The 25,135-nt window shown below is 39.6% G+C and overlaps 1 protein-coding gene across 1 annotated transcript in view; it reads left to right on the forward strand.

Moving 5' to 3' along the window:
* The window catches only part of spega (striated muscle enriched protein kinase a), a 101,521-nt gene that overhangs the window by 12,529 nt on the left and 63,857 nt on the right, over nt 1-25,135 (forward strand). Inside the window, exon 3 of the mRNA XM_055166751.1 lies at nt 20,181-20,273. Coding sequence (XP_055022726.1) covers nt 20,181-20,273 — 93 coding nt within the window. The remainder of the gene's footprint in view (nt 1-20,180; nt 20,274-25,135) is intronic.

Here is a 25,135-nt window from a genome sequence, read left to right on the forward strand (position 1 = left end):
TTAGCAAATTTGTAGTAAAATATACAAATAAAAACAGCTACAATCAAAATCAGTACATTTGAATCTTTATTAGAGCTCAAAATCTGTGTGAAATACGTTTACTTTAAATACATTTTTAAACAGGTACTTTAATACTTTTACTGTACTTAGATATAAATTGTAGGTATCTATACTTCACTTGAGCACATTTGAAAGTGGATACTGTTTACTTTTACTTCACTACGTTTGAGATAATACTTGATAATACTTTTACTATTTTTTTGGGATCTGCTGAAAAGGCTAGGGAGTGCTTTTTTTTAACAAATTTGTAATTTGAGCAAATAAAAATATACAAATAAAAATAACTACTGCCAAATTTACTACATTTGAATCTGCAAAATACTTTACTTTTGACTCTTTAAGTGCATTTTTAAACAGATCCTTTAATACGTTTACTTATGAGGATTTTTTCATGTGATACTTTTGTTTTGGCTTGAGTATTTTTTTGCTTTTGCATCTGTACTTTTACTTAAGTCACAAAACTGAGTACTTCAACCACTGCCTCCCTCCTGTACTATTCCCCGATATATTTTCATCCACGCCGTCATTGACGCTTTGGCTTTCAAGGTTCATCCGTCGTAAATAGAACAGCCTCTCCGCACTTAATGTATATTTTCTACTTATACCACGGATGCTGCAATGTCCACCAGCACTCACCCACCCTCCCGCCGATATAGAGTTTCACAACTGTCTCTTATCCAAGTGGTGCAGAGGACACACCGAGGTCGTCCCGTAATCCCCCCGGCTTTAAATTCTGGGGCGGGGGCTTTCTCAACTGTTGGACTGTTGGACCACGTTAGCTCGGAAGTTAGCTCCGCAGACATGGGATGAGAGAGGAGCCGCTAGCCATGGCTGAAGAGGCTCTCCGGCCGGTTTGACATGTCCCGCGAAGAGCTGCTGGACGCCAGGAGGGCTCTGCGGAGCGCGGGGGAGAGCAGGAGCGCGCCCGGGAGCAAGGCACGTCGAGGTGAGCGCAGGATAGAACCCACACACGTGTTAAAGTTTAGAAGTGGTGCAATTTGCGCTGGGTATTAGCTGGAAGACAGCAGTGCGTTGCGAGGGAAATTTGGTTGCTAGTTAATTGGATTGTAATGTAATGTCTTTTCAATGGGAGACTGCATCTCTGTGGTGGTGTTGTCTTAATAGAATTTGTTATAATAGAAATTGAAAGTGAATTAAATTGTTTTTCTCACCTAAAATAGAAAATCTGGGAATTCTCAGAAGATGTACAATGTCAGATAGGTAGTTTAGAATGGATAGGTTTATTGTAATATTGTGTAAATAAATCTGATATCCCCCTGGAGGAGCTGGAGGAAGTGTCTGGGGTAAAGGAAGTCTGGGTGCCCCTGCTTAGACTGCTGTCCCTGCGACTCAGCTCCGCATAAGTGGAAGAAAATGGATGGATGGATAAATTTGATATAAATATTTGCTGTATCTTCTAAACCTGGCAAATTAACCGCAAAATATAATTACCATTTCTGTGATCTTTCCTTAACCGCTTACAGAATTATTACTGAAAATGACAGATTTTCAAATTTTACTAATAAAAATCAGGTTGTTGTGAAAATGATGTAGTAGGGGTGTGCAAAAATATCGAAATATTGATATATCATATTGTTTAATGTGATGATACAGTATTGATATTAGGGACTGCTGTACCGATATATAGTCAAGAGCATTTATTGGTATATTTTATTCAATTATTTTGTTACAGCGCTACGGGTTTGTTGCTTGGTTTAGTTGGAGGAAACTTGAAACACATTTGACATTTACACTGTTTTGATGATTAAAATGTTTGTGTTTCATATGAACTTTGCACAAGAAGTGGTTTAATGAAGACTTTTAGTATCACAGCCATGATTTTTTATTGAACCATATTAAATTTAATTGAAATATATCATATCGAACCGAAAGTGCACTGTATCGAGATATGTATTGTATCATGGCCTACCTATCGAGGTATGTATCATATCGGCAACTTCTTAATGATACCCAGCACTATGATGCAGATGGAGAAAAAGACCGCTTTACTCTATACATTGTGCTCTTTTGTATGTATCTGTATCTATCCATTTATTTCACAAAATCAAACTTTTGTTTTTTACCATAGATTAGTTCTATATTCTTTTATATTTAGTTTGCCTGGGATCCAGAATACACATTTCTTCAATACTTTACAGAGATGTGAGTTTAGTCACTAATGAATCTCCCCAAGTTCAAATGAGCGTGACTGACAGGTGATTAGCCAATCAAGGACATGCATGGTCTGTCTGTACCAAAACAGATATGGCAGCTTATGAGGAAAAAAGAAAGGAAAAAAATCACATAGACTGAAAAACATGGTGTATTTCAGCAGAATCAATAAGAGAATCACTATATAATAAATCAGAGTAACTCTAAATAAGAAGAACTCAATAAGAAGAATCACTAAACTCTGTTCATCTGAGGGACAGAAATGTGATTTTGTTCTTAATGATGGGTGACCAATGAGCTCCTTTGTTTCACATTTGTCACTGAAATAAACACATCTGATTAGACAGCGGTGTTTGAGGCTGACTCGAGATGTGAGTGATGACCCTCTGTATAAAAACACAGCCATTCACCAATCACTCCACAAAATTTGCATTTTTACTGCAGTGTTTTTTATTTTTTTTATTTTAAGGATGCACTGTGTAACTTTCCTCCTGCTAAATAACTTGAGTGTGATATCTCCATGGAGACAAGCCCGTGGTGGTAACCCCTCCAGCTTTAAAGTTATGTAGTACACCTTTAACTAAACTTAACTAAACTATTCATGGATTTCAGATTACAGTTTATAGGCGACATTTTGAGGACTTTTTCTATCATATTTAGATTTGAATTGTTAATACTGGATACTTCTGATACTTTAAATCCTACAGTGTACTAGTAAGTTGAAGTACCTTTAGTGTACTTGTTTGTACTGTATGTTAGCTTTTGCATGTCCATTGTAGTGTCTCACAATAGCTGTTTCATCCCTCGCTCCTAATGATTTCACATTCTCTAAATGTTCCCTCCATCTGGATTAAGCCCCACTTCACTTCATTAGCCCGGGTATTAACTCAGCCACGATCTATACTCTGACTCTTTCTTTCTCTCCTCCCACCCTATCTTTATCTATCCACCTCTCTCTCTTCCCCCCCCACTTCACTCTATCTGTTACATTCCTTCCTGTTTCTCTTTCACTCACTCTCTTCTCCCTTTTCTCTCCCTCTCTCACTCTTTGTGATGCTCTCCTCTCTTCTTATCCTTTCTCTTTCTCCTGAATCTTTCCCACTCCCTTGTTCCCTCACTCTTTTTTTCTTCCACGCTCTCCTGTCCCTCATTCCACTCTTTGTCACACTTTCCTCTCTCTGTCTTTTCTCTTGTCTCCCTCCACCTCTCTCTCTTCCACTCTTCATTACACATCCCCCTCCTCTCCCCTTCTTTTCTCTCTTTCTTTTTCTCCCAATCCTGTATATCTCTGTCGCTCACTCTTTCATCCTCCTCACTTTTCTCCATCTCTCTTTCTCAGGCACGCCTTGCTCATATCTCTCTATCTTTTGATTTCTCCCACTGTTTGTCATGCCCTCCTTTCTTTGTCTCTCTCTCTCTCTCCCATTCTTCACTTCCTCTCTCCCACTCTCTGTCTTTCTCTCTCTCTCCCCTCTTCTTCGCTTGCTCCTCTTCTTCCCCCTCTCTCTCTAGCTCTCTCTTCCTTCTCCCTCTTTCTTTCTGACCTCTCTCTCCTCTTCTCCCTTCTCCCTCTCTCTCCCCACTCCCTCACTCTCTCTCTTTCTCCCCTCTCCCTCGCTCTCTCCTCTTCTCCCCTCTCCCTCTCTCTTTCTCCCCTCTCTCACTCTCTCCTCTTCTCCTACCTCCCTCTCTATCTCCTCTTCTCCCCTCTCCCTCACTCTCTCCTCTTCTCCTACCTCCCTCTCTGTTGCCTCTTCTCCCCTCTCCCTCTCTCTTTCTCCCCTCTCTCTCACTCTCTATCTCCTCTTCTCCCCACTCCCTCACTCTCTCCTCTTCTCCTACCTCCCTCTCTATCTCCTCTTCTCCCCACTCCCTCACTCTCTCTCTTTCTCCCCTCTCCCTCACTCTCTCCTCTTCTCCTGCCTCCCTCTCTGTTGCCTCTTCTCCCCTCTCCCTCTCTCTTTCTCCCCTCTCTCTCACTCTTCTCTTCTCCCCTCTCCCTCTTTCTCCCCTTCTCCCCTCCTCCACTCTCTCCCTCTCTCTCTTTCTCTCCTTTCACCCTCTCTCCTCTTCTCCCCTCTCCCTCTCTCTTTCTCCCCTCTCTCTCACTCTCCTCTTCTCCCCTCTCCCTCTTTCTCCACTTCTCCACTCTCTCCCCTCTCTCTCTCTTTCTCTCCTTTCACCCTCTCTCCCCTTCTCCCCTCTCCCTCACTCTCCCGTCTCCCTCACTCTTTGCCTTCTCCCCTCTCCCTCCCTCCCTTCTCCCTCACTTTCTCCCTTCTCCTTCACTCTCTCCCCTTTCTCTCCCTCTCTCTCTCTCTTTCTCCCCTCTCCCTCATTCTCTCCCTCACTCGCTCCCTTTTCTCTCCCTCTCTCTTCATCTCCCTCTCCCTCTCTCCCTCTCCTCCTCTCTTGGCAGTGGACATGTTTTTGTCCCTTTCGGGTCTCACGGGGAGTGGACTCTAGTGGACTGGCTCTGGATTAGGTGTTAGGATCAGGTTGCTCTCTCTCTTTCTGTATCTCTCTTTCTCTCTGTCTCTGTTTCTCTGTTTGCCTCCCTACAGTCAGGAAGAAGGTTCTAGTTCTTTGGTGTTTACAAGTGTAGTTAGCACTAATTGAAAATACAGATGGTGTGTATATCAATGCTTCTCAACAATGTGGTGCAGTTTCCATCGGTCCAACAGAACAGTCAGGAGATAATCAAGTGTTTTGCAGTTCAAGAACTATTTAAAGTCTGTTTATTGTTGCTATGCGTTTTCTTAATCCTGGCTTAGACCTGGTTTAGATCCTGATAAATCCTTGGTTTGGACATGGTAAATATGTTTTTGTCGGCTCTATAGTTACAATCTAGTTATAGTTCTAATCATTATTGTGTATTTTAAGCATTTAAAAATCGTAATATTGATCCTGTCCGCTGAACTGAAAACTGCGACCCTGATTTCTGCCTGCCCATTTTACGGTACATCGCTGTGAATGTCATCGTGTTGGGAAGTAACTGAATACATGTACTGAAAATACTGTACGTACTCTGAATACTTACTGCATTCAGGTATAGTTACTCTTTTATTTGGTGGTATTCAGGATACGCTTGTTACTTTCCTAAAATCTAAGGAATACATAACTACACTTCATTATGCAATTTAGGGCTTTGAACTCCACCGTATTAGAGAAAAATAGACAAGCTCTTGCAGTGAATGCATGTGTAATTTTTCATCTCTAATTGGACATAAATAATGCATAACCAACAACAGAGCAATGAAAATCAAGCTGTTTGTAATATTATGTGTTTTGTCAATATAATATAATGCAACTCAATGTAAAAGTATTTTGGTATTTTAGTTTTTAAAGCAGATCCATTCTGTAAAATCAACTTTTCAGAGCGTTTAACCATGTTATATTTGTTTCCTCTTCTCATTTCCCCTCTCAAAGTTATATTTGAAATTTGTGTAATCTTTAATCACTTATTTCCAAAATGTCATATTGCTGATCAACTCCCACTTTCACTGTCCCCAGTATATGCCCACTGCTCAGTACTTACTTTGTTCTACAATTTTATTTTCTCAATCTAAGATACTTGTAGGATTTGGCAGTGTGGCGACATCATATTGGTAAATGAAAAAAAAAAAAAAAAAAAAAAAGTGCATCTCGCTCATGAGATCTGCAGCTATCCATTTGAGGTGTCGACTCTTTACTGTGATGACGTTTACGGCGATGTCAGCTCCCATTGGGTACCGCAAAGTCAGAAGATTTGTTTTGTCTATTAAGAAATTTTCAATCAATATGCGATTTAAAAGGTCCAGATTATGAAATAATGATCCATGGGTGATAACTACGTAGCAGACACAAGGTCCTATATTACACAACATTGACTCTTCTGAGTTTTAAGTCATGTTAAAATATTCTTACCTCTTCAAAAACAGACCAGGAGTTGTGTTCTGTTTCATTTACACATGTCTGAGTAATCCTGCTTTATTAGTCTGTCTACATGTTCAAAGCTCAAAATGCTCTGTTCCACCTCGTGATGTCATGAAGAAGTAGTTTTCAAATCAACAGCTCCTTTTTTACTTTTAGTTCAGTAGAGGTTGGCAATTCCAGGGCTGAAACCATTCAAATTATTTTAGTGAAGCTGTGTAGAGAGGAACACTTTCTGTATCACCACATGACATCACAAGGTGGAACAGAGTGTTTTCAGTTTGAGATAAGAGCTGAGCCTAAATATGCAGGGTTAGTGTGTTAAACATGTGTGAATGAACCAAAACACAAGTCCAGGACTGTTTGTGATGAGGAAACAACATTAGAATATCAGAAAATAGTGTAATATGGATGGCCCTTATATATGTAACTTATATTTTAGATAAAGTAGGCTGCATATTGACTAAACTCTACTCTCATGTGGTACTGCCTTGACACGAAACCCCCTGACAGCTCATTGTGCATGCTCTTTGTACTTTCATGACGCTGTAAAATCAGCTCAGTTCGGTTAGCGTTAGCGCTGGTTAGCTCGTGTCAGACCGTGCTGATAAAGCCGTACGCCCGGGGCCTATCCATCAAAGCTCTGCCCACGTCACGCAATCAATACCATTCTCTACCCCTCTCTTCGCTCCGTTTCAATCTCTCTTTCAATCAAGTATTTATTTATTTAATTTCTAAAGCGACGCTAGCTAATAACTAAATTACGTAACGTTTACAGTGTATACAAATGGTAAGTTATAGCTTCTTAATGGTGCTCAAACAGACAATAAATGCTAGTCACCTTAAAAATCAATACATTCTGCCAAAGCTATTAAATATACCAGAAGACACGTAAATCTATAGTGATGTTAGAAAGTGAAATGGATGGATGTTTTTGGATACGATGGATTTCCTGGTCATTAGGCTGGATCTCGTGTGGTTAGCTCAAATGCAAGACACTAACGCTGCAAATGTGCAATTAGCGTAGCATTAATGTTTCCCCATAGATGAGACATTAGCGGCGCAGCTTTCGTCACTATAGGCGTCCAGATGTGTCCACGTGCGGGTTCGAAGGGTTGTTTTGTGAGTTTGATGTTTAAAGCCACACTGCATAACATTTCAGACAATGAATTAGACTAAAATAAACAGTTTTTTAAATGCCAGAGTGTTTTATTGCTCAAAAATACCTTAAAAAAACATTTGTATTGTAAGTAGGCTTGACTCTCCACAGACCTGACTCATAACCCTAAACCATACCCTATACCATAACCACTGATGATTATCTGTAGATTCACATTAAGGAAGAAAACAAAACAAAAAACATTAAATAAATCAGTGAAGAGAAGCATTGTCATAATATTGTTTTGGCGACATTTCAGTTTACAACTTTTAACTTGCATTAGTGAGTTGCTAATGGTAATGCTGTCAAAATTGAAAGCTAAATGACTCAAGGATAATAAACTAAGATTAAATTCTCATTTTTTATTTAATTTAATTTTTTTTACCAAAGTATAATTTTATATAAGCCTACTTTATGAATAATACATAATAATATACGCAGAACTTGATACTCAAAACCAATTTTGATTATGATGCAAAATCCTCTTTTTCAGACAAATATTCAACACAAAATAATATTACCTAGCCTAATATCACTTTAAGTTACCATATTGACCACAGAATGAAGCTTTAAGGGCTTAAAACCCATACAGGAGAATTCTCTTATTTTTACCTATGGTAAAACAGGCAAAATGCAAACAGAGCATTTTTGAGTACTCAGACAAGACAATTTTGGAATAATCAATTAATAAAACAAGTACGAATGAAACAAAATACATTTCCAGGTATGATGATAATGATGAGAGGACAAAGATATGACATGGTTAAAACCTCAAAAGTAAATTTGGCATAATATATGTTCTTTAAAAAGTCTAGAGTCTTCAGTGTATTGCATTCCTGTATCAGACCCTCGCCCAAGCATAGATCATACAGTTTTTCATACGTCCTGCCTCCATAGTTACTGCATATGTGTACAACCAGATTAGCCCAAGCCCATGATTTATGACCCTCCTACGGTAATGACATTAGCCTAGCCTGGAGCCTGTGCTGCATTCACTGAGTGCTATAGGCTCCATTGTTATGGCTGGGCTGGAGATGCACTGTTTTTTTTGTTTTTTTTTCTGTGCAGCCAGGCTATGCTAACGTCCAGAGATTATTATGAGGAGGCTATTGATCTGAGGAGGGGGGAGGGGTAGAGTATATCCTGTATCACATATAAAGATACTAATGACCACTTTGGTGAGAAGAATTTTAATGTAAATGATTATCAAATATGCATTATAATGTCGTATTTTTTTGCATTGAACGGTTCATGTTCTTCAGTGGTGGTTCAAATATGACTAATAGGGGCCCTTTCACATTCTCTACAGTCTTGGTTTGAATATATTTAGACTTGGTTTACCCCTTAGCAGCAGATGTTGTCGAGAGCGTGTTTGTGAATGTGGAGAGCTCTTGAAGTAGACAGAGATGTAGAGGGACTCTGGCAAATGAAATGAACTACACTGTTACGTAATCCTCTTTTGGTTCAATAGGGAATCCTCTTTAGTCAGTGCTGTTATCTATAGACATTTTGACAAACAACATACTGATATAATGTCAGTAATCAACCATAGACATCTGTGAATGCATTGATACTTTGCAGTGACATCACTCTGGGGGGGAACGCACATATGTCTATGGCGGAATGTTCATCATTTTCCATTGAGACACAATGCACAAATGGGCAAACACAGTCTGGTCGGTTTTTAGATTTTTAAACAACACATTTTCATGAGCCTGTGATCAATACGAGTGTTTATGGTCCCATTTAGAGGTTTGATTTTCAACAAAAAGGGGAAAGTGACTAACTGAAAAACTGATGGCTAATGCTTGTATTTGAGAGGCTTTCCCATTGTAGTTCAGGCTCTGCCCAGACTTACCTGCGCAGACAGACCCAGACTTACCTGCGCAGACAGACCCAGACTTACCTGCGCAGACAGACCCAGACTTACCTGCGCAGACAGACCCAGACTTACCTGCGCAGACAGACCCAGACTTACCTGCGCAGACAGACCCAGACTTACCTGCGCAGACAGACCCAGGCTCACCTGCGCAGACAGACCCAGACTTACCTGCACAGACAGACCCAGGCTCACTGCGCAGACAGACCCAGGCTCACCTGTGCAGACAGACCCAGACTTACCTGCGCAGACAGACCCAGACTTACCTGCACAGACAGACCCAGACTTACCTGCGCAGACAGACCCAGACTCATCTGCACAAACAGACCCACATTCACCTGCAGACAATCCGAGACTCACCTGCGCAGACATGGATAGTCTTGCCTGCGCAGACATAGATAGTCTCACTTGCGTGAGACCCACAGACCCAAACTCACCTGCGCAGACAGACCAAAACTCACCTGGACAGACAGACAGACCCAGACTCAATTCCAAGCACTGTTAGTTGCACCATGAACTGTGCAGGTCGGCCCAAGGTCTATCAGAGCATCAGCCGGAGCAGTGCCTCTCGTTAGCCTCAACGCCCCAGGTAATGTTGATGACATCAGCTGCAAAGTATCATTTGAAATACACCAATCAAATGTATCAACTATCATTGCATTGAGAGTGATTGAGTGCCTTGGTTGGGGTCTACCTGCATCTTCCAGTCAATAACCTTTAGCTGTTTTATCTTTCTCACAATTAGACAGTAGCTCTTTTTCATTATCTCTATATTGCGCTCTTGTTTTACTGACAGTATCATTGCTTCAGTATGGGACCTGAATGCTGATAAATAATTGAGCTTGTGCGTATTGTGCTCAAGGCTGCTACCTGTCCAATGCACGCAGCCGGAGAGTCATGGAAAAACACTGTAGGAGAAAAACAGCTGTCTTACATGGTTGCTATCATAACTCAGCTAATACTGTCTCTGTAGCTTTATTTATGCAGTGAAATGATAGCTGACACATGTGGGCATCACCACGGTAACAGACTCGGAGCAGTGAATATGCAACGTTGTAATTTAAATAAGGCTTGAAAAATGCATGACCGTTTAGTATTGAACTGGTCTGTTTCTTTTAGAAAATGTAGTAAATTAACAGCTATGGCAGATTACGTTATTTGGTAGTTTTCAATATTAATTAATATTATTAGCAGTCAAAGGCACTGTACCTGATTTTTACTGTCTTATTTTTTTTTTTTAATAGGAATATTTTACAGTTGCCATTACGATAAAGCTAACAAAAACTAGTGTGCAAACGGTGCGTGAGTGTTTCTTCCTGATTCTCAAAGGGTAAAAAGGAGACATTAGCAAAACAATGTGGAACAATCCAATATGGTGCTGGGTCAGAATCACTTTATAATGTTGCAATACTTTTAAATGAATGCTAAGTTTAGTATTTAGCATTTTAAAGGGAGGAATTTGAAAAAGTCTGTATATTCTTTTGCTTTCTACTGTGTTATAATGTTGTTCCCTCATCAAAAAAGTCTCAAGAGATTTTAGATGTCCTCCATGCATGTTTGAGTGTTTCAGTAATTTAGCAATCTCTCCCAGGCTCTACTCAAACCCTCATTACTGTTAGCTGTACAAGCCTGTCCAATGCCACACGATAATTCATAAATATACAAAAACATGATACAAAACTGTACACAACAATTTCACAACCCTGACGCGATGTGCAGTAATGTCATAAGTGGGATGCACGCTGTGTGTCGTGATAGTGCTCTGAAGGGGGAGTGACTCAGTGTAGAGAGCCAAGAGAAACCTGTTAAACATGTTAACACGTTGTTTTTGGGGAATATAACAATTTCAAGACAATAAAAGGCAACATGGTGATTTAAATATATTATGTGTTAGCAGTTCTCTCCATTGGTTTAACATTAGGCACACTGAAAAGAGATTTGAAAAATACCCCATAACACAAGCCATGAGATTGTATGAATAAAAAAAATAAATAAATTGAATCAGCTATAATAAATTATTCAAGAAATTCTACAGAATTTTTCATCTGGGCAAATATTTGGTTAAATCTGCTGCGTGACTCTCTCCCAAACGTTAAAAGCAAGACTAGTGTAGGATGTGTTATTTATTTTCGCTATGGCTCATATTTTGTGAGCACCCATCGTTCCTCCCCCACCCGCTCTCCTTCTCTTCCTCCTTCTCCTCTTCTTCTATTCTTCCCCCTCCTCCCTCGTTCCCCTCCGCCCTGCCTCCTTGTTTGGCTGCTCGCCCCCTCCCCGAGCTCACATCTCCATCGCGTTGTCGTTTTTGATTTGCGCCCCCTTCCCCTCCCTCCTCTCCTCTCTTCTCTCTCCTCTTCTCTCTCTCCTCTCCTCTTTTCCATCCCTCCTCTCCTCTCGCGTTCAGTTCAGCACTAGCACAGACAAAGGCGCCTAGCTGCTCCGCTACTTAGCATTTGCATCCTCCATATTTTGTTGTTTTTGTTGTCACCGTGCGCCCACGCACGAAATCTCCCGACCACCGCCACACCCGACGATTTTTGAATTTTATTTTATTCACAAATTTCACGGATATTTTTCGAAGCTACAGGTTTTTGCGCTTTGGGAATTTGAAAGTGAAATATGAAGAAAATTTGGTCCAAGAAAAGATTTCAGGTGAGTTGTATTTTTAGTATTATAATTTAGCGTGATGTACAAAATTTCGACTTTTTTAGAATGCCACACCCTCTACCTGGAAGATGTTAGCAGTTTTGTTATTAAAATTAAAATATGAAATTCAGAATTCTAAAATATTTATTGTTCAGTGAAAAAAATCCCTTAATAACAGGCAGAAATGTGCTGAAAAAAATGTATGTAATACTTGCTATGCAGACAGCTGAGGACACGTCAGGTCAAAACAACAGACAGATCTAGAAAAATGGTTGCTATAGAAATGCTAGTCGAAATTCTGCTCAAAAACTGAAATTTTCATCTCAAAAATTCCATCTGGATCACGTAAATTTCTTAAAAAAAAAAAAAAAAAACTAAACATAATTCTTAAATTGTGTTTTCATGATTCTTGTCTTAACTATGTTTGAAGAAAAACACAAACGTAGAATTTGAAACCATGAAATTTTTGGGTACCTCTTATAATTACATCTGTTTGTTATAATGTTGTTTCCACATCACAGACATATCTGGAGTTGTGTTTTGTTTCATTTACACAAACCCTGAATAATTAGGTTTTGAGTTCTTCTCTCATATCAAAAACACACTGTTCCACCTTGTGATGTCATGTGGTAATACAGGAAGTGCTCCACTGTGTTTTTAAACTCCATACACCTTCGCTGGAATAATTTAGATCAGTTGAGCCCTGGAAATAAAGGTAAAAGGAGCTGTTAACTTGAAAACAACTACTTCATGACATCACAAGGTGGAACAGAGCATTTTGAGCTTTGGAGATGTAGATGTATAATAAAAGATTAATCGAACATGTGTGAATGAAACAAAACACAACTCCATGTATGTATTTCATGAGAGAACAACATTAGAACATGGTTTAAAGCTCACAAGAATCAGCCTGAATCATTCAAAGTAAGCCATATGTTCAGAATTAATCAAGCTAACTAAAGCTAATTAAAGTGTAACCAAATTTACAAAAAAAATCCCCCCAAAATTAAGAAATTTCGAACAATCTAACGGCAAACCTTCACAATACTGATAATGACTGTAGCGTCTCATCAAAAATGCACGCGTTTGTGAGCGTGAGATGACTGGCTCTGATAATAATTCATCCTTCCAGATCAGGGGAGGTAGGTTTCCCAGGCCGCCCCAGATGGAAAGTGTGTCAGTGGGCTACGCTGTACACGGCGAAGGTGGGGAGGGGGGGGTGTACCTCCAGAAGCAGGTTAGTTTATGGGGGTCGTCCACAAAAGTCAATACGAGACCCTCCAGGGGAATCGCTCCTTTTTATTGTGCTTCGTCGACAAATGTATCCGGATAATGCCAGCACAGATACAGGAGGTGTGAGACTGGAGCTCTGTGGGGGTTGGGTTAGTGTTCATCTAAAGGTGTTGTTTAGACCTGGTTTAGTCCTGGTTTAGCCCCAGTGTATAGGTCTGCCTTAATCCTGGTTCTGTCCTGGTTCTGTCCTGGTTTAACCCTGGTGTATAGTTCTGGTTCTGTCTTTGTTTTAGTCCTGGTTTAGCCCTGGTGTAATCTGATTTTGGCATGGTATAGTCCTATTGTAGTCTTGGATTTAGTTCTGGTTTAGTTGTGGTTTGTTTCTTCTTCTTTAAATTTAGTCCCAGTTAAATGAATCTGAACCTGGATTGTATTTGATGTATACAGGACCTGTCCGAACCTGGTTTACTTCTGATGTATACTGTAGTTCAGGGTTAGTCCTGGTTTTGATGCATCTTTAACCTGCTTAGTCCAGGTTAAGGTCTTTTGAACCTGAAATATAAATAGGTGTACAGAACCTGTTGGAACCTGGATTTAGGCCCAGGTGCATAGTCCTGGTTTAGGTCTGATTTGGTCCTGGTTTAGTCCTGGTTTAGTCCTGGTTTGATGAAACTTTAACCTGTATTTAATCCTGCTTTAGGTCTGATTTTGTCCTGTTTTAGTTCTGGTTATTTGTAGGTTTGGCACGTAGTTGAAAACCTTAGAAGTGTTTTAGAATTGGTTCACACTTGTCCTGTTTTAGTCCTGGTTTGATGCTTCTTCAAACTGTATTTAATCCTGGTTCAGGTCTGATTTTGTCCTGGTTTAGTTGTAGGTCTGGTGCATGCTTCAAAACCTTAGAGGTGTTTTAGAGCTGGTTCACACTTGTGCTGGTTTGGGACTAGATGGAGTTCCTGTTCTAGTCCTGGTTTAGATCCATGTTTAGTTTTGGTTTAGGTACTTGTTTAGTCCAGTTTGATTTAAACCTAGTTCAGGATTCTGGATTACCCTTGTTTTTGTTCCAGTTTAGTCTACGGTTCAGTCCTGATTCAGCCCTGTAAACCGCCACCGCCATATCGCAAAACAGTTCTCCTTACACATTGCCTGTATCCTTACTGGAGAGCGCCATGCTGGCAGACATGAGCTGGTGCCAGAGAGTATGAGGGGCCCGCAGTGGATCAGACGGCCCCCGCACGAGCTCTGGAGCCTGGGGAGAGTCCATGGGAGACACTGGGCTGACTGACACACTGGGAGGAGACAGTCTACAGCACGCCAATACAACGTCAGCTAATGAATACTATCACTGCAGGGACTCAAGGATTCCCTAATCAAATTCTACTCTTTAGGGGTGTCAGACTTAGAAAGGAAATGTCCAATTATCAGCAATACACTTGGTAGTAGTAGTAGTAGTAGTAGTAGAAAGGAGTGGTGGTAGTAAGGAGTAAGGAGTATGGAGTAAGGAATAAGGGTAGGAGTAGAAAGGAGTAGTAATAGTAGTGGTAGTAGTAGTAGTGGTAGTGGTAGTAATAGCAGTGGTAGCAGTAGTGGTAGCAGTAGTAGTAGCAGTAATAGCAGCAGTAGTAGCAGCAGTAGTAGTAGCAGTAGTCACAGCAGTAGTAACAGTAGTAGCAGCAGTAGTCACAGCAATATTAGTAGCAGTAGTAGTAGTAGTAGCAGTAGTGGCAGTAGTATTAGTGGTAGTATGGAGTAGTAGGAATAATAGCAGTAGTGACAGTAGTAGTAGCCATAGTAGCAGTAGTAATAGTAGAAGTAGGAATATGGGAATAAGGAGGAGTAAGGAGTAGGAGGAGTATTAGTAGTAGTAGTACAAGTAGTAGTCGTGTGGTAAGGCCTATGGGAGACACATGTCTGGCCTACACACTGGGAGGAGACAGTCTACAACACGTCAATACAACGCATCAGCTAATGAATACTATCACTGCAGGGACACAAGAGCAAACTCTGATAAGAAGTGAAGAGCACAGTTCCCTAATCAAATTCTCCGGGGGGTTCAAAAGTGGAAAGGAAATGGCCGATTATCAGCAAATTATCAGCAAACCAGTTGGTGGTAGTAGTAGTAGTAGTAGTAGTAGTTTAGGAGGAGGAGAAGTGAGTAAGGAGTAGTAGTAATATTAGTAGTAGCAGTAGAGAATAAACACAAGTAGGAGTAGAAAGGAGTAGGAGGTAGGAGTAGTATTAGTAGTATAGTAGCAGCAGTAATAGTAGTCGTAGTAAAGAGTCATGGTGGTAGTAGTAGTGGTGCCAGTAGTACTAGTAGCAGTATAGGAGGAGAAGAAAGAGGTAAGGACTAGTATTAGTAGTAGTAGTAGCAGTAGCAGTAGCAGCAGTAGTAGTAGTAGTAGTAGTAGTAGTTGTAGTTGTAGTAGCAGTAAGAGTAGTGGTAAATTTTTATCTATATTGTATATACCTATAAAAACAAGCTAGCCTAAAGAGAGCATATCGCATTTAGCATCCAAGAACAATACTGATTTTAGGTAAAATAATGCTTATATTGATTTTTTTTTTAAATTATAATTCATTGTATTCAATAATTTAAATAATGTATTGTTTTGTTGCAGAGAACTGGGCACTCCACTCGGACATTTGGCAGACTGACCCATGGTGTGTTGTCAGTATAACCTTTACCTCCATTCGTCCCCACTCCTCCTTCTCTCCGTTTGCTTATTCTTGCTTTTATGGTTTCTTTTTGATTTATCCCTTTAATATCTCTCCTATACCACTCTACTGCTTGTGTAATGTATTCAACCCATTTTATCGTTTGTATTTTTTCTTGTAAATCCACCCTCGAGAATTACTTTTCCAATCTCCCTGTCACTGCATTACCTCTCCAATGAGTAATATGCAGTAGTGAAGTTATGGTGCCAATATTTGTAACAATCTTTGCCAAAGAAAAACTCCTCGTGGGCTACTTCAAATTCATCATCATGGCCATTTTTGTGCAGTAACTTCATATATCTTCTTATAATTACATTGCTGTTTAAAGTGGAACTAAACACTCAACTTTTTCACTACTAAAGTCTATGATGTTTTAATATTGTCTACTGTTCTTAATCTTTTTAGGTGATTCTAGTGCAAAGTTTGTGCTGCCTCCTGTGGTTATTGCAATTTCAAGTACTATGTGACATCACACAAGACTGCCCTGATTACAGCCAGGTGTACCCCACTTTCCCCTTTAGGGAGCTGTAGCCCCTCCAGGTCCCACCTCTCCTCCCCCCTCACTCTCTCCCTTCTCATTCTCCCCTTTAGTCCTCTTCACTCTCCCCTTTAGTCCTTCTCATTCTCCCCTTTAGTTCTTTTCACTCTGCCCTTTAGTTCTTCTCACTCATTCCTTTAGTCCTTCTCACTCTCTCTTTAGTCCTCTTCACTCTCCCCTTTAGCCCTCGTCACTCATCCCTTTAGTCCTCTTCATTCTCCCCTTTAGTCCTCCTCACTCTCCCCTTTGGTCCTCCTCACTCATCCCTTTAGTCCCACTCACACTCCCCTAAGACCCCCCCCCACCAGTCTTCCCTTTAGTCCTTCACACTCTCCCCTTTAGTCCTCCTTACTCTCCCTTTTAGACCTCCTCACTCTCCCCTTTACAGTAGGTCCCTTCACTCTTCTTTTTAGTCCTCTAGACACCGCCTCTTCTTGTCCCTCCCTCTCCTCTTTAGTCTTCTAGACCACATCCTTTTCCTCCCTCACTCTCCCCTTTAGTCCTCCAGACCACATCTTCTTTCTCTCTCACTCTCCCCTTTAGTCCTCCAGACCCTGCCCCTCCTCTTCCTTCACTCTCTCCTTTAGTTCTCCGTTTACTGCTCAGTTTCTTAGCTCTTTTTCAAACATGGTTGTGGGTGGAGTTTTGGTGTTGAGTCCCACTTTAAATGAACCTTGATTTAGACACAAATGGGTAGACCTAATGTATGTAGCTTTTCTGGTGGAGGGTCCTTCTCCATGGAGACTGGAATGTTCCACAGTATGACATTAACCACATTAAACAGTGACGTTTCTAGGCTAAGTTACAAGTCAGATTTATGAAGAAGCAAGCTTGCTGTAGAAATAATGTAGGTTTTTCAAGGTTAAATGAAGTTTATTGTCTTACTATGGAACATTCCAGGCAAAGCAACAACTTCTTAGTGGAGGCAAGCAGGTATGTATGGTAAGCGGATCCTTCACCAGAAGTGTTACGTAGTATAGCTTTAATGGGAACTGTAATTGTGTTCTGGAATAGATTTGGGTGATATTGTCTACAAGCTTATATTAAATGTATTATTTTGAAGATATGCAAAATTAAATGATTAACTTGTTATCATCCATGATAAGAAAACACACACAAAAAACGTTTGTTCTTTTGTTCTTAAAGCCACAGTTTGTATCTTTTTAGACAACAAATGTACTAAAAATAAAAGCATAATTTTCTTTTTTATTATTTTGAATGTTTTTAATGCTTTGAAAAATATGAAAACATGTGTCCTTACTATGAGCGGGCTTGCATCTACACAAACCTGGCTCATATTTGGCCTACTTCTGCTTGTTTCCATGGAAATATTGTCCTTTTGACTATAAAGTTCCATAGTATGGCATTAAACATGTCTACCTCCATGAAGAATGTCTCAAAGTATGGTTTTAACTTTCTGTTTCCATGGAATCATGCAGGTGAATTTTGTTACCTCCAGAGAGTTACATACTGCACCTTTAATTTTACACTTCAACCTCATTCGGAGATACATTTTAACATATTTTGGGTCAATTTTTTTATTTGTTTTATTTAATTATTTATAAAGAATACCCCAAAATTTGTATATATATTTGTTTTTGTCAATATCGCCCATCTCTATTGTAATCTAGTGCATTTTTTGAACTAGCTTATGTGTTTCTGTGGTGTTATCCGGCAGCCGGCCTCCCCTCTGGGCTGCAGGTTTTTTAGACTTCTAATGGGTACGAAGAGGATTGGCCGTGTGGGTGAGCGAGATGCTGGTTTCCATAGTAACGCTGCTCTCCCGTCTGCCCTCTCTTGCTGCCACTATGGAAGCGAAGTTTTCCGCTCCTGCCGAAAACAAAGCTACGGTAAAAGCCACGTCATCCGCCTCCACCTACGTCGCCCACGCCCCCTTGTGGTCAATTTATATATTTATTTTTTCATATTTTTTGTTTCATGTTGTTGTTTTTGTGAATGCTATATCCATAAACTCTATACCACAGTGAATTGTATGTCTGTGCTTCGTTTATGCTTGTCTTTGCACTAAATTTTTTTTTTTTGTTTGTATGTGCCTACATTCCATCCCTTGTGCGTTGTATGTTCAAATACAACTTGTCGATACATGGAAATATTGGGGTTGGGGGTTCCTCTAACTACATAGGAGGTCCCAGGAGCTGTCTCTGAAACTGTTATGCAACCAGCCAATAAGAGTAGCCTTCTTTATGAATATCAATTTTTTTTGCCAGAATACAGTCTTCAGCAATTCTAAAAGAAAAAAAAAAATCCTGTTTATTTCTTTGGATATGTCTTTGCTTTGCCTGGAATGTTCCCCAGCATGACCTTAAACTGATCCAGGAGAGGACTGGCAATCTGTGCATTCTGGAAAAGTCCAGAACGGCCATCCGGTCTACCGGCTGTCAGCCATACTAACAGCAGAGGGCACTAATACGATAATTTGCCAATTTGTCAAGCAACTCCTTGGTTTTAACACATGTTTTCTGATTGGATGACCAACACACAAAATATTAACATAAAAAAAGATTGCAGTAGCAAATAAATTAACTTTGTTATCAATCACTGATTTTGAACATTTAGAACAAATTTTTGGGTCACATATATATATAGTAGCAGGCGTGTTGACAGAAATTTGGGGGCCCAGGGCAAGAAGCATCAAATGGGACCCCCTCTAATAAAAATTAATATGAAGAGGGTCCAGTTCTGGGCCCGTGAAACTCTGGGGCCCGGGATGACAGAACCCTTTGTCCTCCCCTGTCTGCTGCCGTTTATAGTAGTTTATGTTTATGAAATATTTTGGATTTTATTTCCTACCTGAATGCTCTGTACCTGATTTTTACTGTCTTAAAAAACATGAAAAATAAGAACAAATGTTAAGCAGCTTGCAGCGGTCCAAAGTTATTCCTCCAAACACATTCACATTTTTCACCACAATGAGTTTTGTTCAGGGGTGGATGAAATACTCAATTTTGTTACTTATATAAAAGCACAGAAACAAAGGTAAAAAGTTACTCAAGTAAATAAGAGTGTCACATGAATTTTATTTAAGTATCTATTTAAAATGTACTTTAAGAGTAAAAAGTAAAAGTATTTCCCACATAAGATGTTAATTTGTTAAAATGTAGTGATATTGATTAACAATGATACATACATTTGTAGCAGCGTATGTATTAATTTCTTCATTTTTCTTATGAATTTTTCTCTATTAATTTTTGTCTACTCAAACCCAAAGCTTGAAATCTGAAAAGTACTTTTTATTTTTCAGTCCAGTTCAAAAATTTAATGAAGTAGAACAGGTAGTACAGACACCTGCCTTCAAATGTAGTTAAGTCAGAGTAAGAAGAGAGATGTAGAGATACCAAAAATTTCAACTTAAGTGCAGTACGTTAATACTTGTACTTTAATACCTTCCACGACTCGTTTTGTTATCACTATAATACATGCTAACAACAACTAGCATGCTAACAGCTCACCAGCATTACTTCCTGATTTGTGTACAGTACAAATGCTTAGATGCAGACAGCACACAGCAGTTTTATTTTAACCCTAAGAGCTGCATATACAATATAACTGTACAGGGACAAATTCAAATGCATAAAATGAAAATGTTACAAATGACATTCCAGACTCTTAGCTTCTCATTTCACTGTGTGCAGAACAAAAGCTAAAATCAGCTTTTTTCTGTATCTCTGCACCACGGAACACTCCAGTCTCACCCCATTTACTTCGCACCAGGGGGTTAAGGGGCAGATGCAGAGAGGGCCGGGGGGTAGGCTCTAAACACATCTCCTCCTCCTCCTCCTCCTCCTCCTCCTCCTCCGATCGTTCTTCTTTCCTTGTTTCTTATATGTGATTTGTGTGCGTTGCAGACTCTGAGACTACGGAAGATGAGACGACAGAGCCCCAGCTGGAGACTAAAGAGGGCAGGCAGCAGGACAAGGGGATGCGCAAGGGACACACAGGTACCTGCTACACATGGGCTCTTGAAATACAGGGGTCTGGGGCCAGTGGGGGTCATATAGAGAACTGTGTAAAAAAAAATCAATGAATTAAAGATCCTATATTACACAAAATGTACTCCTGTGAGATCTTAGCCATGTTATAATGTTTTTACCTCCTCAAAAACATACCTGGAGTTATTTTGTTTCATTCACACATGTTTGAGTAAACTTTTATTATTAGTCTCTTTACATCTCCAAAGCTCAAAATGCTCTGTTCCACCTTGTGATGTCATGGAGTGGTAGTTTTTATGTCCTTATACCTTTTACCTTTAGTTCTGTAGAGATTGACAATTCTAGGACTGAAATGATCCAAATGATTCTAGTGAAGGTGTACGGAGTTTAAAAAACACAGTGGAGCACTTTCTGTATTACTGTATGACATCACAAAGTGGACCACAGCCTAAATATATGCACAGTTTGTGTTAAACATGTGTGAATGAAACAAAACACAACTCCAGGCATGTTTGTGAGGATGAAACATTATAACATAGCTCAGAAAATAGCGTAATATGGACGCTTCAACAAAAAAAGGTCAAAAAAATGCATGTAAACAAGAAACTTTGATTGAGAAAGACTGTCAGGATTTGAATGTTCCAAACAGTGCAGTCCAATCAGAGAGAAGCATTCAACTGCAAAGAATGGCCTGGCAAATATTAGACATGTGTTTGGACGTGTACTTTCTCATTTTAGATCAGCAGTGATGACAAACTTCAGTCTCTCCGCTGCAGACTAGCTTCTGTTGAGTCATTGTTTTGATCCATTATTTGGGCCGTTAAAGTGAAAGTAAAAATGAAAGTAAAAACTACTGTAGTTTCAGTGTGTTTATTTGTACAGGAGAGAAAACTGATGGTGATTTACACCTTTGATACATGTCTGAAAATCAAATGTAGCTTACCTATATTATTTACGTGTGGTTATATACAGTATGTTAGCAATTTTTTATTAATATTTATTAGAGCTAGGAAGTGTTAGGGCTAATGCTAAATGACTAGGCTTCTCTAAACGTGTCTTAGTGCCTCATTTACATCTATTTGATTTTGACCTACATGTAGAGTGGAAACACAAAACAAAAATTGGATCAAGAGTGTCTTAGGGTTGTCAAAAGTATCGAAAATCAGATTCTAATTGATACTAAAACAAGTATTGAGACTAGATACTCACTTGAGCAAGTATCGATACTAAAAAAAAAGTCATATAAGGCCATATGGTAATGGAAAAGAAAGTACTATGATTTAATGTTGAAAATCGTATTCTATTGTCTAAAGAAAGAGTGTTTTATCATTGTAGTATCAAGTATGTTGCTGCTGTGCCTGGAAATTTTCACAGTATGACATAAACTTGTATGTTTCCATGGGGACAAGCTCCAAGTCAATTTACAAGTCTGATCTATGGAGAGGTGGGAGCATTACTGTAGAATGCATATTTTTCCAGGTATTGTTTATTGTAAAAACACCTATAAATAAGTAATAAGCAAGTTTAATGCCATACTGTGGTACATTCCAGGGAAAGCAGTCTCCGTAGCATATCTCAATGGACACAACCAGGTGTACAAAAGTTACATAGTGTACATTTAAGTCTATTCTTAGTATCGCAATTTGAAATGTTAGTTGTCGGAGTTACCTTTCCATATACACTGTTGACTGGATATAAATCGGAAGCCCTTAAAACATTTCTAATACTGTTGCCACAGATTCCCATGTCCCTGTATCTTTGCTGCGTTCTAGTTTGTGCCCGCAGCCTTATAAACAAAATTAACTCCCCGTTTTCATCACGCCCTCTACATTTCTATTTTGCTCTCACCTCCAGAGAGGAATTTGTCAACCCACTGACACCGAAACGCACCGGAGCCCGCACCGCTCAGAGTAAAGGTGTCAATAGCTCTGATCTATATAGAGACGCGCCGCCACCGCCTGGGTAATGGGGATGGGAAGAAGGGGGGTGGTGGAGGTTTACAGGGTACAGATACATTCTCACAAATTCACGAAGCACTCTTATATGCAGTCTTATATGCACAGAATAATAGAAATAACTTATTGCAGTCCATGTCCAAGTGTAATAAAGATAGACTTGGAATTTGAGATTTTTATTTTTTTTTTTTTTTCATTTTTTTTTTTTTTAACCAGCTTGCCCTAAAGGTGTGAAGTGTAACTTTTCTGGTGGAAGGTATGTCAAATGCTTTTGTCCGTGGAGATCTTATTGCTTTGTCTGAAACATTCCACAGTATGGTATTAAACCTTTCCATCTTCACAGAGCCCAAACCAGATCAAGTTACAGGTCAGATCTGTGGAGAGGCGACCCCGCTCACAGTCAGAATGTCTGTTTTTCTAGTTATTTTTGAGCTGTAAAACAGCTATAATTGAATACATTTAAAGTAGAACTGTTTAATGCCATACTGTGGAACATTCCAGGCTGAGCAATGACCTCTCCATAGAAACAAGCAGGTGACGGACCCTCTACCTGAAAAGCTACTCAAAACAACTTTAATTGATGGCTATGAGTGCGGATGATGAATGAAAGATATTGGAACAAATTGTACAACAACTTGGATTGTCTAATGCAGTGATTCCTAAAGTGGGGTTCGGAGCCCTCTGGGGGTTTCAGAGGCACTGCAGGGTGGCCCCCAAAATTTGTCCACACAACAAGCATAATAGAAAATTTTGTTGAAATCAACTTTACATAATTTATTTGCTTCATTTACAACTTTACATCAGTATTAAGCCTATAGCTATTATGTACATTTAAGAGGAAAACATGACATATTGTTTTGAATTCAGTTACTGGGGAGCCCGTTACAATCTGCAGATAAATAGAGGAGCTACAGAGTTTGGAAACAACTGGTCTGAATTTAAAAGATGAATAAATACAGTACGATACAAAACATATAGTATATTACATTAAATTACATTAAATTGAAGGTGCACTATGTAGCTTTTTGGTTAGGTGTCTGTCATCTGCTTGTTTCTATGGAGATGTCATCGCTCTGCCAGGAATGTTCCACAATATGGCATGAAACTCTCTCTTACATTTATTCAATTACAGATGGTTTTATAGCTCAAAAATATCTAAATATCTAGAAAAACAAACATTCTGACATGTGGGGTCGCTTCTCCACAGATCTGACCTGTAACTCTCAGTGAAGACAGACCATAGACTATACTGTGAAACATTCCTGACAAAGCACTAACATCTCCATGGAGAAAAGCATTTGACGGACCCTTCACCAGAAAGGTTACACAACGCACCTTTAAATCCCAACAGTATGAATCGGCGGCATTTGAACCCCCCAACCTTTAGGTAACATGGCAACCAAACTCCCCCCTGTGCCACCAGCTAAACTGAATATCTGTGCCATGATGTGATGCAGTAGTGACAATCGTGACCTTGACAGATTCTCTCCTTGAGTCCAGGATCAGGCCTTTGTTCTAAATGGGACACGATTCCCTGGAGGCGCTCTGGATATTTCACACTCCAAACACGACGCAGTGACAGCTAACAGCATGTAGCGTCTGCCACCGCTCCACCGAACCCATCTGAGCTCCACTACACTCCGGGCCGTGTTCTAACGCTATGGTGACTGATGTTACAATCGCTATCACTACCTGTATCCGGTTTTGCCACGCGCTGCCATATGTAAATGTAAACTACAAAGAAAACTTGCAGTAACTGTCCAAATCATCTGTATTTTCAGCTCTTTTAATTCTCAGCATGTCGCAAAAGCACAGTTACATATGTTAGCAGTTTTATTAGCAATTAGAGCTAGTGCTGAATTACTAGATTCCCCTGAACATCTCTTTGAACTTTATTAGCCTGATGCGATGTGCGGTAGTTTCATTAGCGGGATTCATTCATTGATTGTGTTGTAATAGCGCTCTGAACGGAGAGTGACTTAGCACAGAGAGCAAAGGGAGGCAAAGACTCAGAGTGAAGGTAAAACTTATAAAACATGTTAATACGTTGTTTTTGGCGAATATAGCATCTTCAAAACTACTGCAAAACTATGAACTATTGGTCTAATACTATGGCAGTTGCTATCACAGTTGCTATCACAGTTGCTATCACTACTGGTATCCATTATTGCCATCTGCCGCCATATTGATTCCAGTCACTAATGTAAACAAATATAAACAAAGGAAAACTTGGAATAATTGGCCAAATCATCTGTATTTTAAGATTTCAGTTCTCACTCTCTATCTGTAATACTAGTAAGTCTGTAAAAAGCCATGAAAAATCTTCTTTTGCTGTTATTATAGATCACTAATACTACAGTCCTAGGAAAGCGGGCACACTATCAGACAGCTGTAACGTTTATGGAGTTTATGGATGGATTATGGATGGTACTGTCTAAAAAGTCATTACGCAAAATTGACTCTTGTGAGCTTTAAGTCATGTTATAATATAGTTACCGCCTCAAAAACAGACCTAGACTTGTGTTTTGTTTCATTCATACATGCTTGAGTAATCCTGCATTATTAGTCTGTCTGCATCTGCAAAGCTCGTAATGCTCTGTTCTACCTTGTGATGTCAAGTGGTAGTTTTCAAATGAAGAGCTCCTTTTACCTTTAGTTTAGTAGAGATCAGCAATTCCAGGGCTGAAATGATCTAAATGATTCTAATGAAGGTGTATGGAGTTTAAAAATATAGTGAAGCATTTCCTGTATTACCACATGACATCACAAGGTGGGAGTGTTTTGTGTTTGACAGAAGAACTCAGCCTAAATATACAGTTTGTGTTAAACATATGTGAATGGGCCCTTAAAAATGTGAAAAACTTTTGCAGTTACTTTTACAATGTAATTACTCACAGCGATGAGTTCATAAGCTTT

This window comes from Boleophthalmus pectinirostris, unplaced genomic scaffold (genome assembly GCF_026225935.1).
Source record: "Boleophthalmus pectinirostris isolate CB_2022bp ecotype Guang Dong unplaced genomic scaffold, ASM2622593v1 HiC_scaffold_11, whole genome shotgun sequence".
NCBI classification, from domain to species: Eukaryota; Metazoa; Chordata; class Actinopteri; order Gobiiformes; family Gobiidae; genus Boleophthalmus; species Boleophthalmus pectinirostris.